General features: G+C 43.7%; 1 protein-coding gene across 1 annotated transcript in view; it reads left to right on the top strand.

The window, feature by feature from the left end:
• Positions 1-16,104, top strand: part of CMTM4 (CKLF like MARVEL transmembrane domain containing 4) — a 65,099-nt gene that overhangs the window by 36,529 nt on the left and 12,466 nt on the right. Inside the window, exon 2 of the mRNA XM_039222491.1 lies at positions 14,704-14,880. Within this exon, the coding sequence (XP_039078422.1) occupies positions 14,704-14,880 (177 nt within the window). The remainder of the gene's footprint in view (positions 1-14,703; positions 14,881-16,104) is intronic.

Below are 16,104 nucleotides of genomic sequence, written 5' to 3'. Positions count from 1 at the left end.
GCTGCCCAGGTACCTCTGATCCAGCTTTTTAAAACCCATCGACTGTTTACTTAATAGCTTAACCGCCAATGATGATTGTAACCTGGCTCAGTGGCTCTTGGGGGTGGGAGATTTTATCCCTCAGGGAACATGTGACAGTATCTGGAGATGTTTTTGGTTGCCACCACAGGGAGTGGGTTGAGTACTTGGCACCTAGCGGGTAGAGACCAGGGATGCTGCTAAACATCAGATGGTACACAGGATAGCCCCTGCAACAGAGAGTTATCGAGTCCACAGTGTCAGTAGTGCCGAGTTTGGGAAACTTTGTTCAGGAGTACAGTGTTGGTGTCATAATTTTGAAAAGGTCTCCATGTGAACCAAGTATGTGATCCAGTGGTTAGACCAGGAGCTACAGGAAGTCCGAGTGAGGGGAGAGTAATTGAGCTGAAGCGCTATAGAAAGCTTTAGTGGAGGGTGATGCGAATGGGTGTTAGAAGGATGACTCTGATAAGTTGGCAGAGAAAAAAAAAAAAAAATATATATATATGTATATGTATTTTATTGAATACAACAAAGTTAACATCTAGCTTTCAGGTGGGTTGAGAAATTGGCCCAGGTCCAACTGGTGATTTTCTGATTCTGTCCTTCCTTCTCTGCATTTACTATCCGTAATTCTGTAAGGAAGTTTCCCTCATCATCCATGTGATTGCCCTGAAATACAGTTTGCGCTGGAAAGGCAAGCAAGGTACCTGCTTGGTTCTTGTCCTTTGTTTTCCTGATAACAAGCGGAAGCTTTAGCAACACCCCAAAGGTGAATAGTGGGGTTTCACCCCCTTGAAATGTCCATTAAAAGCTCATGGATTTTTCTGTATTTAATGTATTTCAGTATTTTGTGGTCATTTAAAAAGACCTTTGGTTTTGAAATAATTTCAGACTTACACAAAGGTTGAAAGAGTGGTACTGAATAATACATACTTTCTCCTGGATTCTCCAAATGTTAACTTTTTACCACATTTACTTTATCTTTTCTCTTTGTGTGTAGGTGTATGTACGTGTGTATATGTGTAGATTTATATAATATCTTAAGTCTTTTGAGAGTGTAGTGCAGACTCGATGCCTGTTTATCCTTCAATACGTCAGTGTCTTTAAAGGTAAGACCGGTGTTGTCACAAAACCACAGTAAGATGATCAAAGTCAGGAAATTAACGTTGATAAAATACTGAAGCTAAACTTTAGACCTTATTCGTGTTTCTCCTCTTGTCTCAAGACTGTTCTGTATAGTACAGGAAAATCCTGGGTCATATGTTGCATTCACTTATCACATCTTTTTAATCTCCTTGAATCTGGAATAGTTCCTCAACCTTTGTGTTTTGTGACATTGGCATATTGGAGGAATCCAGGCCAGTTATTTTGTAGAATGCCCCTCAATTTGTGTTTGACGTTTTCTCATGTTTAGATTCTGGTTATTTTGTGGTTGTCAGGAATACCGCAGAGATGATGGGGCTTTTTCTCAGTGCCTCATATCAGAGGCAAATGAGATAGATTCGTTCCATTACTGGTAATCTGAACTTGGTTAAAGTGATATGTGCCAGGCTTCTCCACTGTCAAGTTACTATTTTTTCCTACATAATTAGTAAGTATTTTTGTGGGGAGATACTTTCAGAGCATTTAAATATCCTGTAGCTCCTCAAACTTTTCCTCATGAGTTTTAATATCTATTGATGATTCTTGCTTGAATCCAGTATTGTTACGATGGTTGCCAAATGGCGATTGCCTGAATTTGTCATTCCTTCTGTATTTTTTAGCTGGATTTCAACTGTAAGGATGAGATTTCTCTTCTCCCCTGTTTATTTAATATTTAACTTATTATTTATTTTGATGCTCCAATTGTCCCGGATTTGGCCAGTGGGAGCCCCTTTCATTGTCCTTCAGACATGTTCCTTTCATCCTCAGACACAAGATATCCAGACTCATCTTAGATTCTCTTACCTCAACCCTGGAGTTCTCCTAGGGAGCCCTGGTTCCTGACACTGGAAAATGGTAGTATTTAAAAACCAAGATTTGAATATTACATTTGTGTGTTATGTATATATATTTATATATGCTGGTCTCTCAGGATATGCAGTTCACTATTTTGACCTAAGTTAATCTTTAAGAAAAAGCTCCTCTTGGACTGCTGTTTCTCATTCAGTAAGAAAAACAGTGCCCTTCTTGCCATTTGGTTAAGATGGTTTTCAGAGATGCTAGGGTGGGGAGGTGCCCAAGATGAAGGAGAGGGGGCGGGTTTTGCCTGTGAATCACAAGGGATGGGATGCTACTTCCTGGGCTTTCAGCTTTATCCATGAAGCAAGGACATGGGAAAGGAAGGAGGGAAAGGAAATCCACGCCAGCAACACAGTTAACCATCTTCATATGTGTGTGGTTGAAGGCAGCTTGTTTCCTGTGTCCTCTACATGTGTGCTGTTTTTGCTCCATTACTAATTTAAACGGTCTGAAAATGTAGCTTTCTGGGCAGGGTGGCATTTGCAGGAAAATGTTGTGGGCATTTTTTTGGCAAGAAAGATGCTGACCGTCCTGTGGCTTTCTGAAGTCATGTGCAATTCTATCATCAAACCACATAATAAGATTTTCTAAACTTTTTTTTAAAAACAAGATGTTTTGCACTTCATCGGGAATACTGTTGTGTGCTGTACGTAGTTGAATGTCCAGAAATAGACCTATTTTGATCTAAGACTATGGTATGCTGTGGCCAGCTATTGTATATAAGTGACCTGTGGGTGTGAGATCGAGCTCACTACAAGTATGATAATTTATGTTAAAGGTGAGAGTCTTACCAAAAAAAAAAAAAAAAAAAAAAAAAAAAAAAAAAAAAAAAAAAAAAAAAAAAAAAAAAAAAAAAAAAAAAAAAAAAAAGAACTTGAAATGCAATCCCCAGAGATCAGCTCTGATATATGGCTTTAGGATTTCAAAATGGCAAAATTATTTACACAGCAGACCCCGGCCTGGAAAATCAGCACCGGTTGGGTTGGTCTCATAACACGGCCGGGTTCAGGCCTGAGCCCTTATGTCCTTCATGGAAAACAAAGCCTTTGGGGCTTGAAGCGGGCGCTGCTGGGAAGGTGGCCACCCACGTGCCTGGCAGAGCCGCTTGAGGTGCTGGTCACCTTGCCCTGGTCTCCTGTTTTCTTCTTTCTGCCCTGAGTCCTTGGCAGCCTCCCACTCTTGTTTGTCTCTCCCTTTCTTCTCAACAGTAAGGCACTTATTTGCCTCTGCCCCTTGACTCCTTTGCTTAAACTAATTCTTCTGCTTAAACAGTGCTCCCCGCCAGCCTGGGTGGCTTTAGCGCTTGAAGGTGTCCCTGCCCTTCCCCAGCAGGTAGTTCTGTTTTAAATCTCCCCCTGTCTCAAATCCTTTGACACTGCAGTTAGCTTCTGTGTTTGAGAGCCACTCCCCGCAAAATTGGCTCACTGTTGTATTGTCTCAGCGGACAGGAGGGAAATATTTTAAATGTACTTTCCTCAGCGGATGGCCTCCACTGAGGGTGGCAACTCAGGGAATTATTCTTAGAAAAATTAAGATGTTACTGTAGTTAGATCTCTTTGAGAAAGAGTGATCGAGTTGTGTGCTTCAGAGACCCTTGTGGGTCCCCTACTGTGTTCCTTGAAGAGAAGTCATACAGTGATGCTTTTTTCCAAGAGTGTAGGGAGGAACCAGACCCTGGTAAGTAAGTTCTCTGTTACATGTCTGGCCTAGGAGAACGAGGTCTATGGAACCACGGCTTTGGGGCCTTGGGCTAATCCTCTGGCCCCACAATGGAGATGCCACCTGCCTCATGAGTGGGCGTGAGTTTCAGCGAATGGACCTTGCCCAGCACGGGGCCTGAGAGCATCCTTCCCTTATAGAAGGATATCCCAATATCCTTATTGCTCCTACATGCAAACCAGTGTTATTCCGAGGTTATTAAAGGCCCTCTGCAGAACACACAGCATGGCCTCTGGCCTGGCAGCTTCTGTTTTAAGGTAGTCTGTCATTTAACAGGCCTGTATGTGTGGAGAGCAGCCTACAAGCCCTGGCCTCAGGATGTAGAAGACGGTGGGGAAAGGCCTCATGCCCCTTCTGCCCCTTCTGCGCTTCTAGTCCCGGCTCCCACCTCAGCTTCTGCTGTGAGGAGCAGTGTCGGGTCTTTGAAGCTAAATACAAGCCATGTCTCATCTTTCAAATATGTTTTTCAGTATTGGTGGGAAGAGAGACTTTTATTCATTCATCTGTTCGTTCATTCATTTATAAGATTTATTTATTTTTGAGAGAGAGAGAGAGAGAGAGCACGTGTGTACCAGCAGGGGAGGGGCAGAGAGGGGGACAGAGGATCTGAAGCAATCATGACCTGAGCCGAAGTCAGATGCTTAACTGACTGAGCCACCCAGGCACCCCCAAAATAAAAAATGTGTTTTTTAAATTTTTTTTTTAATGTTTTATTTATTTCTAGGAGAGAGAGAGACAGTGTGAGCAGGGGAGGGTCAGAGAGAGAGGGAGTGACAGACTGAAACAGGCTCCAGGCTCCGAGCTGGCAGTCAGCACAGAGCCCGACGCGGGGCCCGAACCCACGAACCGCGAGATCATGACCTAAGCGAAAGTCGGACGCTTAACCGACTAAGCCACCCAGGCGCCCCAAAAAATGTGTTTTTTAAAGCACAACAGAAGTAATTTCCCAATGTGTAAATGAGGCTGATGATTTGGATGCTTCCTAGAGCATTAGCTGAGAAGGCTATAAACAGGTGTTCTGTTGTTTGGTCAGCAAAGTTTAGGACCTACTGTTAATGGGAATAAAAACATGAAAACTAAGGTACTTTGGTCAGGGGCTAGGTTCTGCCCCTACCCTCCACTTTACCCCCTACCAAGGATCTCAGTTTGAAAGTCAGGCACCACCTCACACAGGCTTTCTCTCCTGCTTCTCCTCCAAGACCCCTGAGTCCAGTTCCTTCTAGGAAGACTTCTCAAGACCTCTGATGCTGCCCAATCTCTCAGTGTCTGTTAGTGTTCCAAACCTCAACACTTCTCTGGGCACTGAGCCTTGGTACCCGGATCGTTACCTGTCTTTGTGTGTATAATGGGGTGTGTTGGAACTGATGCCTGAAGCCCGGCAAGCCTCTAGGTGCCACAGAGCAGTCAGGGTCACTGAAGAAGTTGTGTGGCCACATAGGAGCCACTACAGATTCAGATTGTTGGAGACAGTCTCCATGTGGATAGTCATTTTTGCATCTGGTGGTTTTAAGACTCCTTAGAACTATTTTTAAATATTGTGATTTTTGTTTGTATGCATATCTTTAAATTTTTTTAAATGCTTATTTTACTTTTGAGAGAGAGATAGACAGACAGCATAAGCAGGGGAGGGGCAGAGAGAGAGGGAGACACAGAATCTGAAACAGGCTCCAGGCTCTGAGCTGTCAGCACAGAGCCCGATGTGGGGCTCGAACTCACCAACTGTGAGATCATGACCTGAGCGGAAGTCGGATGCTTAACCGAGTTGTATGCATATCTTTAAATGAGTTTGATTAGATCATCTAATAAACCGATAATCAAGGAAGGTTAGGATTTTGTCTGATCTTTGAAGATGGCTTCATACATATTAAGGTCACTTTTCCTTCATGGGGGTCATTGCCATTACATTAGAGTAAGGGTGGCCTTTTTATTATGTGCTGCCCTCCAGGTGGTTCTGTGCTCAGCCCCAGCACTTACAGTGCAGTGGCTGCCGGGAGATAGGGTTGTGTGTTCTCAGGAAGGGTTTAGAAATGATGAAGGCTTCTGATAAAGAAATGCGACCAACATGGACTTGCAGAGTGACTTTCATTTTCCATTAGAGCTTTTAATGTCAATTTTAAATATTTATGAATGGTTTCAAAACAAATAAGGATTGATCTCAGAGGTCACTAACATTTAACTCATAGTAAACCAGCATGTTTCAAAAAGTGCTTTACATGGAATATTTAATTTTTTAAAATAGAAGCACACACACTCATTGTAGAAATTCTGGAAAATAAAAGAAGCCTACATGGGGTACCTGGTAGGTTCCATCAGTGGAGTGTGCAACTCTTAATCTTGGGGTTGTGAATTCGAGCCCCGTGTGTGTAGAGATTACTTAAGAATAAAATCTTGGGGTGCCTGGGTGGCTTAGTCGGTTAAGCGTCCGACTTTCGCTTAGGTCATGATCTCACAGTTCGTGGGTTCGAGCCCCGCGTCGGGCTCTGTGCTGACTGCCAGCTCAGAGCCTGAAGCCTGTTTCAGTCTGTGACTCCCTCTCTCTCTGACCCTCCCCTGCTCACGCTGTCTCTCTCTCTCTCTCTCTCCTAGAAATAAATAAAACATTAAAAAAATTAAAAAAAAAAAAGAATAAAATCTTAAAAAAGAAAAAGAGGAAGAAGCCAACACACACACACACACACACATACACACACACACACACACACACAATCTATCCACAGTCCTACCACGTAGATGGATTCCTGAAATTCCAAATATTTTATGCTTTTGTTTTAAATGTTTAAGTCACATGGTCATTATGTCTATAGCTTTACCTTGACGATCTGGTAAGAGTCCGTCAAACCATTTGGATCTGGTGTCTTTAAGAGTGGGTAACGGGGGCACCTGGGTGGCTCAGTTAAGTGTCCAGCTTTGGCTCAGGGCATGGTCTCGCAGTTCGTGATTCAAACCCCATATTCTGCTTGGGATTCTCTCTCTCCCTCTCCCTCACTCTCTCTGCCCTTCCCTCACTTGTGCACATGCTCGCTCTCAAAATAAATAACCTTAAGAAAAAAAAAGAAAAAGAGTGAGTGACATGTTCGTCTTGTAAAACACGCAGTTCTGTGCTAGAGACCGAGGACATGTGAAATTTAACAGTATGCCAGAGTTCCCTCCCTGGTCTGTGTGAGCTGGATTATGCTTCAGCAACAAACAAGCCTAAAATCTCAATGGCTTCTCACTAGGGAGGTGTCCTTTTCTCGAACAGTACACATCTCCCCTGCGCCTTACTCAGAGGCCACCCCTTCCTGGAACAGCGCTGGCTGCTGAGGCAGGGAGAGGGAGCGTCCCCACTGGCCAGTGCCAGAGCTCTCGTCCTCTCAAACCTTTTGTTACTCAAACCAGAAGTAGATCCAGGCTTTAAGTGGCTTGAGACTCATGTGGTGTTGGAGGCCCACTTGAAGGAAAAATATATAAAATTAAAAATAGAATGCTAGGTACAAGAATGAGTATTTTTAATGAGAAACACACAAAATTATAAATTTAAGAAATTTTTTCTTTGTTTTTAGGCCTCTACTAATATAGGTCATATTTGAATTTTTAGTATGATCAGTTTAATATTGAAAAAGTATGCAGAATCAATCTGGAATGTAGGTGTACACTAGAACAATTTAAATTTTATTATTATTTTTATTTTTTTTAAATGTTTTTATTTATTTCTAGGAGAGAGAGAGAGACAGCGTGAGCAGGGGAGGGTCAGAGAGAGAGGGAGTCACAGACTGAAACAGGCTCCAGGCTCTGAGCTGGCTGTCAGCACAGAGCCCGACGCGGGGCTCGAACCTACGAACCGCGAGATCATGACCTAAGCGAAAGTCGGACGCTTAACCGACTAAGCCACCCAGGCGCCCCTATTATTATTTTTAAAGATTTTATTTATTAAAAAATTTTTTTTACTTTTATTTATTATTGAGAGACAGAGCATGAATGGGGGAGGGGCAGAGAGAGAGGGAGACACAGAATCCAAAGCAGGCTCCAGGCTCTGAGCTATCAGCACAGAGCCTGACGCAGTCCCGATCCCACGAACCGTGAGATCATGATCTGAGCTGAAGTTGGTCACTCAACCGACTGAGCCACCCAGGCACCCCTCTAAGACTTTATCTTTAAATAATCTCCATACCCAGCATGGGGCTCGAACTCACAACCCCAAGATCAAGAATTGCAGCCTTCACCAACTGAGTCCCACAGGCGCCTGAACAATTCACATTTTAGATTGCCACTATTTTGTATTGAGCAGCACCATTACACAGTCAGGGTGCTGTTAGGCTGCTATGCTCCATACATCCACTTATGGGTGGATATATGTAGCAGGTCGTCACTGCCACATTTGTTTCTTCCATCTGTTTCAATACATTGGAGGCAATTTTGTGTGCCATTTTCTTTGGGGCTTTCCAACTGTGTCACTTCAGGGTTTGTCAGATGCCATCTTACGAATTGGAATGCATGAATTGTAATCTCCCATACATGTTCTCGTTTTTTTGTAGCACTGCTACAGGTTCCTGCCATATAGACCCTGGAATTCTGATCAATCTTTTATTTATTTGTTTGTTTATTTATAATTTACATCCAAGTTAATTAGCATAGAGTGCAATAATGATTTCAGGAGTAAATTCCAGTGATTTATCCCCTTACCCATTTAGCCCATCCCCCTCCCACAGCCCTTCCAGCAACCCTCAGTTTGTTCTCTATGTTCTCTATGTTTAAGAGTCTCCGTCCCTGTTTTTATGTTATTTTTGTTTTCCTTCTCTTATGCTCATCTGTTTTATATCTTAAATTCCACATATGAGAGAAGTCATATGATACTTATTTTTCTCTGACTGACTTATTTCGCTTAGCAAAATACCCACTAGTTCCATCCACATAGTGGCAAATGGTAAGATTTCATTCTTCTTGATTGCCGAGTAATACTCCATTGTATGTATATATGTATATGTACATATATATATACATACAATGGAGTATTATATATACACACACACCACATCTTTTTTATCCGTTCATCCATCGATGGACATTTGGGCGCTTTCCATACTCTGGCTATTGTCGATAGCACTGCTATAAACATTGGGGTGCATGTGTCCCTTCAAAACAGCACATCTATATCCCTTGGACGAATACCTAGTAGTGCAATTGCTGGGTTGTAGGGTAGTTCTATTTTTAATTTTTTGAGGAACCTCCACAATGTTTTAGTTTGACTTCCCTGATCAATTCTATTTCATGTGATTCCCGCCAAAAAGGGAGAACATGTGTATGTGCTTATAATTACATACTCTGCATCACTGAATATAATCTTGATCTATCTTGTGAATTTTAGGACCCGTTTCTTCTTCATGATGTCAGCTCAGAGCATATCTGGAAGCCATTCCTTTAGTGGGGGTTTTACAGTAACTATGTGTGGATGTGACAGCCAGACCCAAATGTGACATGTGACATGTGACAGCTTCCAATTAGTCAAATCCCCAGAAACCATTGATACTCCATCGCCACCCGGCTAGAGAAGTCATGATAGGAAGCTGGAGTGGCATGGGTGGAGTTCTGAGTTATAAACTCTGTCATCTTGAGAATAAATCTGCATGGGGAACATCTCAGACCACAAGCTTCCAACCCTACAGTGTGCCTGCAGAGGGGAGAATGGGATGCCCTGGTGAACAGTGCTGTTGGTTACTGGGGCCTCCAGAAAGGCCCTGACACTGGACACTCCCACCAAGAGTAACATAGGGGGTTATGAAATTTTTAAAAGTTTTACTTATTTTTAAAGTTTATTAATTTTTGAGAGAGAGAGAGAGAGAGTGCGTGCCAATTGAGGGAGGGGCAGAGAGAGAGAATGGGAGAGAGAGAATCCCATGCAGACTCAGCACTGTCAGCACGGAGCCCAGTATGGGGCTTAAACCCATGAGCTGTGAGATCATGATTTGAGCTGAAACCAAGAGCCGGACACGTAACCGACTGAGCCACCCAGGTGCCCCAAAATTTTAAACAGTTTTAATAGTAACTTAATCAGCCAACTTTTCTCCTCCCTCCCTTCCTGCCTTTTGAGGTTGCCGGTTGTGATTAGCTGCTGACAACCTTTTAATATAAATTTGCTTGCCAATCATGAAAATACTCTTGGTGAATTGGTTGGTGCTACATGGAAAGGGATCTGTCCAAGGACACCCATGATCCCTCAATTAGCAAATACAAGGGCTGTTACTTGCATCTTTTTGAACAGCTCTACTATTTTACATTGTGACATTTGTCTACTGCAAAACTGTTATAAGTTGAATTACTTCTGACTCTTGGGGCTTGCTTGAAGTTGTTGGCTTCCAGCATAACTTTGAGTTCTTTCTTTCTTGTTAGTCAACAGGTAGCTTTTAGTTTAGCAACAATTGATAGACTTCGCTGTGCAGGAGGAAGATTTGACATTTGCTGTGCCAAAAGGCAGGCAAAAAAGCGTACTGCTTATTAGAAACAATATTAGAAGCTGCTTAAACACCTATCAAAAGGAGATTGATTAATGTATGTGTACAGTTGTGTGTATGTGTGTATCTATCTGTATCTCTGTCTACATAGGAATACTTGTGATACTGCGAAATATATATTTGGTCTTCATCTCATTTCTGGCACAGCTCTTAATACCCTTAAAATTTCCTAAGTGACGAGGGGTATCTTGATATTCTTAGCAACCCCCTTTCAGCCACACCTGAGTTTGGGTTAATGCGCGGACTTAAGGATGGGGGCTGGTTGCCAGGGGAAGCAACCTTGTGATAAGAGAACTCAGCCCCACCCATCAGCCTCTGGGAAGGGGCTGCAGACTGAGCTCTATAAAAACCTGAAGGCCAGAGTTGACAGCTGCCAGGTTGGGAAACCAAAATGTGTGTGCACGTTCCAGGAGGGCCGTGCCTTCCAAACTCCACAGGGCAGAGCTCCTGTGTTAGAGACCCTTTTGGACCTTGCCCGGTGTATATCTTCATTTGCTGTTTAATTTTATTCTTTTATAACTGGGGTGCAAGAGCCCCTGGCTCCAGGGGTTTCAAACAGACTGGGTTCAGCTACTGGCCGCTGACAAAATCCAAAGGGGGAGAGGCGAGTGGCGGGGAAAGAAGAAAGGAATTTATTTCAGGGAGGCCCTCGCTGGGAAGACTAGGACTGATGCCTCAAAGACATCTCCCACGTGTTGAAAATGCTTCCACGTTTATAGAAAAAAAGGTGGGTGCTTGCATCTGGTCAGTAAAGTTCAGGTTGATCACTGTCTTGGGGTCAGCCCCACGGGGTCTTGCCGGCTCAGGGCAGTCCCTGTTGCTTCAGGGGGCACTTTCAGTTTCCATCACAGGATGCTTTGCCCACAGGGTGTTTGGCTCGAATTAAGAGATAAACTGGAAAGAATTTAGTGAGATAGAACAGACTGAGGTCAGAATGGGGGCAGTTGATGGGGCGCCAGGGTGGCTTAGTTGGTTACGTGGCCGACTTCCGTTCAGGTCATGATCTTGTTTGTGAGTTTGAGCCCTGTGTTGGACTCCGGGCTGACAGCTCGGAGCCTGGAGCCTGCTTCAGATTCTGTGTCTCCCTCTCTCTCTGTCCTCCCCTGCTCACACTCTCTCTGTCTCTCAAAAATAAATAAATGTTAAAAAAAAAAAAAAAAAAAGAATGGGGGCAGTTGATGTTCTCTTTCATTTGAATATCATTTGTAATAGACTGTGATAAACTTTGTCAAAAATCTAGAATATTCTTAGTAAGGCTTTCATGTCACTCTGCCTAACATTTCAAACACCTTTGCCCTAGTTACATTGCATTCTCCTTCCCTGCTTTGAATTTTCCCCCTTTGCACTTAACACTGCCTAGCATATTGTATTTTTAATATAATTTTTAAAAGCTTCACTTTCATTAGAATATGGGCTAGAGAGCAGAGATTTTTGTTTTGTTCACTGCTGTATTGAGTGGCCGATTAGATTTGCATATTCTTGAAACCATTTTTAATATTTAAGAATGTAGGTGTTACCTTCCCACACAAATATGGTTGAAGTTAGCATACCAGAAACATTTGTAACTCATCAGTACAGTGTGTTATTTCTTACCCAGGATTACTAGATCCAATTACAAGGGGAAGAAAAAGTTTAGGAGTTTCCCTTATATGAACTACTTCTTTGTGAATTGATTGCAAGTCAGGCATGAAATTCAGATGGAGAATTCAAGTCTGTGCTTCTGTAGAGAATTATAAGAAGAGCCATTAGAAGATACACAAAATGTGTGCCTAAAGACCCCTGTCTCAGAATGTTCTGACTTAAAATAGAAGTGTGAACCACATATTGATAGAGGTGTCTTTTATGATTGCTGTGTGGAAGTATTTTTTTAATGTTTATTTTTATTTATTTGAGAGAGAGAGTGAGGGCACAATCAGGGCCAGAGGGGATGAGAGAGGAAGAGATTGAATCCCAAGCCAGGCTCCGGGCTGTTAGCTCAGAGCCCGACATGGGGCTGGATTCCATGTACTGTGAGATCATGACCTGAGCCAAAATTAAGAGCCAGAGGCTTTTAACCAAATGAATCAACCAAGCGCACCAGTGTTGAAGTATTAATATTGATAGTGGGTAGAGGGGAGCCACCTTGCCCTGCTTTTCATGTGGAGATCTTGCCAAGCAAGTCAGCAGTTGTGGATGTGGGTTTTTAGTGGCCTCCGAGCCTGTTTGCTGGCAGTGCACAAGTAACTGTACTTGGTGCCCCAGGAAGAAAGAGATGGGCTGGCCCCTGCCTTCCAAAAGCTCATGAGGCAGAGAGAGGCATAATGGCAAGTTTAAAAAAGGGTAGAATGCATTCACAGTTGAACAAGCCTTCCCAGGAGAGGGTAGAATCAAATAATGTCTGGCAAGAAGAGAAACAATCAGGGAAGGCATGGGGAGGAGGCGGCATTGAGTTGCGCACTGAAAGGCGCGTGCCTTGTAGTTTTCCCAGAGTTTAATCATCTGGCAAACAATAAAAACATTCTGACTCTGTAGGTTAAGGAGGAGAGGCAGAAATTCTGCACTTCTGGGACGCCTGAGGGGCTCAGTTGGTCAAGCGTCCGACTTTAGCTCAGGTCATGATCTCCTGGTTCGTGGTTTGAGCCCCGCTTCAAGCTCAGAGCCTGGAGCCTGCCTTGGATTCTGTGTCTCCTTCTCTGCTCCTTGCCAGCTCTCTCTCTGTCTTTCAAAAATATATAAAAATTAAAACATTAAAAAAAAAAAAAAGGAAGTTCTGCACTTCTGATGGGCTCTCTCATGATGCTGATGTTGGTGGCTCTAAGGACAGATCTGGGACCACAGAGTCGTCTGTACCTCCTGGACCTTTGAAGTGGGGGCTCACCTCAGGTTCTGGCACAGGCTTGAAATGTGGTCGGCTGGGAAGTGCTCAGCTAAAGAAGTGGTAGAGTAGAGGCCAGGAGACTAAGATTGATCTGGTTTTAGGTGCAGGACCCCCTGAACTGTCCTGGTCATTGTGTCATTAATTCAGCCACTGGGCCCCCTCTTTCTCATGATATTTAAAAATTTTTTTTAAATGTTCATCTATTTTTGAGAGAGAGGCAGAATGTGAGTGGGAGAGGAACAGAGAGAGAGGGAGACACAGAATCCAAACCAGGCTCCAGTTTCTGAGCTGTCAGCACAGAGCCCGACATGGGGCTCGAACTCCGGAACCATGGGATCATGACCTGAGCCAAAACCAAGAGTCAGACCCTTAACCTACTAAGCCATCCAGGTGCTCCCTGTCCTGAAATCTTTTAAAAGCTCACCTGGTAATTTCTGTTGATACCTGTTTAACTATGAGCTCTGATCTCTTGGGACATATTGCTGGAATATTACTTTGGTTCCTCAGAAAGAAATTGATGCCGTTATTGGTAAATTTTTAAATGTTTTTATAAACTGCCATTCCAGCTTTTTATGACCAAGTACAGTGATAACTTTTATTTTTATTAAAAAATTTTTTTAATGTTTTATTTATTTCTGTGTGTGAGAGAGAGACAGCAGGGGAGGGTCAGAGAGAGAGGGAGACACAGAATCTGAAACAGGCTCCAGGCTCTGAGCTGGCTGTCAGCACAGAGCCCAACACAGAGCTTGAACCCATGAACTGTGAGATCATGACTTGAGCCGAAGTTGGACACTTAACTGAGCCACCCAGGTGTCCTAATTTTTTATTAAAAAATTTTTTGTTTCTTTATTTTGAGAGAAAAAGTGAGCAGAGGAGAGGCAGAGAGAGAGGGAAGGAAAGAGAATCCCAAAGCAGGCTCTGCACTGTCAGCACGGAGCCCAATGTGGGGCTCAAACCCACCAACTGTGAGATCATGACCTGAGCCAAAATCCAGAGTCAGATGCTTAACTGACTGAGCCACCCAGGCACCCCTCCAGGGATAACTTTTAAAAAGCACGGCTTATGAATTAATTAGGTAGGCCTCATTTTTAGGGACTTGTAATTGGGAGAAGGAAGGATTATACCCATTCCTGTCTTAAAGCCCTCAGGGGTCCCAGTCAGCCTGCGTGACCTCCGCTTGAACCACTGGGGTAGCTACAGATGGCACAAATGGACACCATTTGGACCCTGCCCTCTCCGTGTTTGGCATAATTGTGGTAGGGACTATAAATTGGAAACGTGTGTAGGCAGTGGCCACTTACTAGTGGCAGAGGAAGAACTGAAAACATCACAGAGATGTTCCTTTCTGTTTCCTCACAAGGGCCGTGCCACACCCCAATGGTGTGTGGGGACTGTCGTGGGGCGTGGGGGTCTACCTCAGGAATTCTATCCTCCATACCTGTTGTTGCACGAGAATTTCATCAGGTTGTGTTCGTGACAGTGATGCTGTCGTCCCCAGAGGAAAACTCTGGCTGCATATGGTGGTGCTGGAGTTGTATTTAAATGTGATAGGCACATATGTCCACGGCTGTGTACTAAATATACACATACATGTGTGTTTCCAATTTTTGTTCCTAGATTTTGGCCCTGATTGCGTTCATCTGCATAGAGACCATCATGGAGTGTTCCCCGTGTGAAGGCCTCTACTTCTTCGAGTTTGTGAGTTGCAGTGCATTTGTGGTGACCGGAGTCTTGCTGATTCTGTTCAGTCTGAACCTTCACATGAGAATCCCCCAGATCAACTGGAACCTGACAGTGAGTATAGGTCACCACTCTGGTGATGAGCAGAGCACCAAAGCACCAAGGGATTGGGTGCTGCTTTGGAACTCTGTGTTCTGTTTGGTTCCAGTTCATTTTGATACTTAAATATTTCATTGTAATTCAACTGAAATTTTGAATTTCTTTACTGGGTTGAATAAAACTATAAGGTAATTTGAATCTTCACTAATGGTAGAACCATCATAACAATTATTTTGACCCCTTTAAAGATGTCATTTCAATTTTATGATCCTCGGAGAAGATTGGTAAAGTTGATATTTACAGAGTCTGGAAAGAAAAAAAAATGGAATTAATGCCTTTGTAGTTTTTTCACACTGGGCCTAAAAGCCATTTATAAAAGTATTGATTCAGGAAGAATTGGAATTACAGATGAAATGACCAATGAGCTGCAAAGCCAAGGATTATCATCAAATTCAGAGCAACTGGGAGGACGCGGAGGGTTTGGCGCTTTGATCAGAGTCTTGAGTGGAAGTGCGCCCTCTCGGTGGTTTGGGTGCTTAATGTCGGGCTCACCCTCTGATCAGCATGGGATGCTCAGGGCCGGTCCCGCCCAGGCCCATGTTCCTGGACTCCTGTTACTTGTCCTTACCCTGCTGAATGAGAAAGGAAACTTAATAACAGCACTTGGTTTTCTTGTTGTTTCTCTGCAAATACTCACAAGCAAGAGCTCAAAGGGAATCAGTCAGAGCCACAGGAAGCACAGCCGGCTGCCTCCCCCTTCTGTGCCTCCTGAAGGGGTGCAGGGTGGCCGGAGCACAGGAGGGTGCTGCAGACCACCCACCCGTGGTGAGCTCCTGGCTTGCTGCCTCCTGCAGCACCCTGGAAAGTGGGCCCCGCTGCAGGAGCCCAGGAGGAGCAGGGAGGAGGTGGAGCTGGTCCCCTTGCCTGGGAAGGCCGCTCCCATGGTGATCCTGGGGGGTATGGGGAGGAGCTGCTCTTTCTGGCAGAATGCTCTGTGTGTTGTTTGAACTCCTAGGAGGGAATATACAAGGAGAGCTGAACTAGAAAAGTTGATTTCAGTTGAAAACTCAGCTGGTTTTGTCCTGGTTTTGTGACAGGTTTTAGCATCTCTGGTATTTTTTTTTTTTTTTAATGTTTATTTAGTTTTGAGAGAGAGAAAGACACAGTGTGAGGGAGGGAGGGGCAGAGAAAGAGAGACACACACAGAATCTGAAGCAGGCTTCAGGCTCTGAGCTGTCA

The sequence above is a fragment of the Hyaena hyaena genome, unplaced genomic scaffold, assembly GCF_003009895.1.
Source record: "Hyaena hyaena isolate Hyena2069 unplaced genomic scaffold, ASM300989v1 scaffold_18, whole genome shotgun sequence".
Taxonomy (NCBI): Eukaryota; Metazoa; Chordata; class Mammalia; order Carnivora; family Hyaenidae; genus Hyaena; species Hyaena hyaena.
This window is presented reverse-complemented; position numbering and strand designations above follow the sequence as displayed.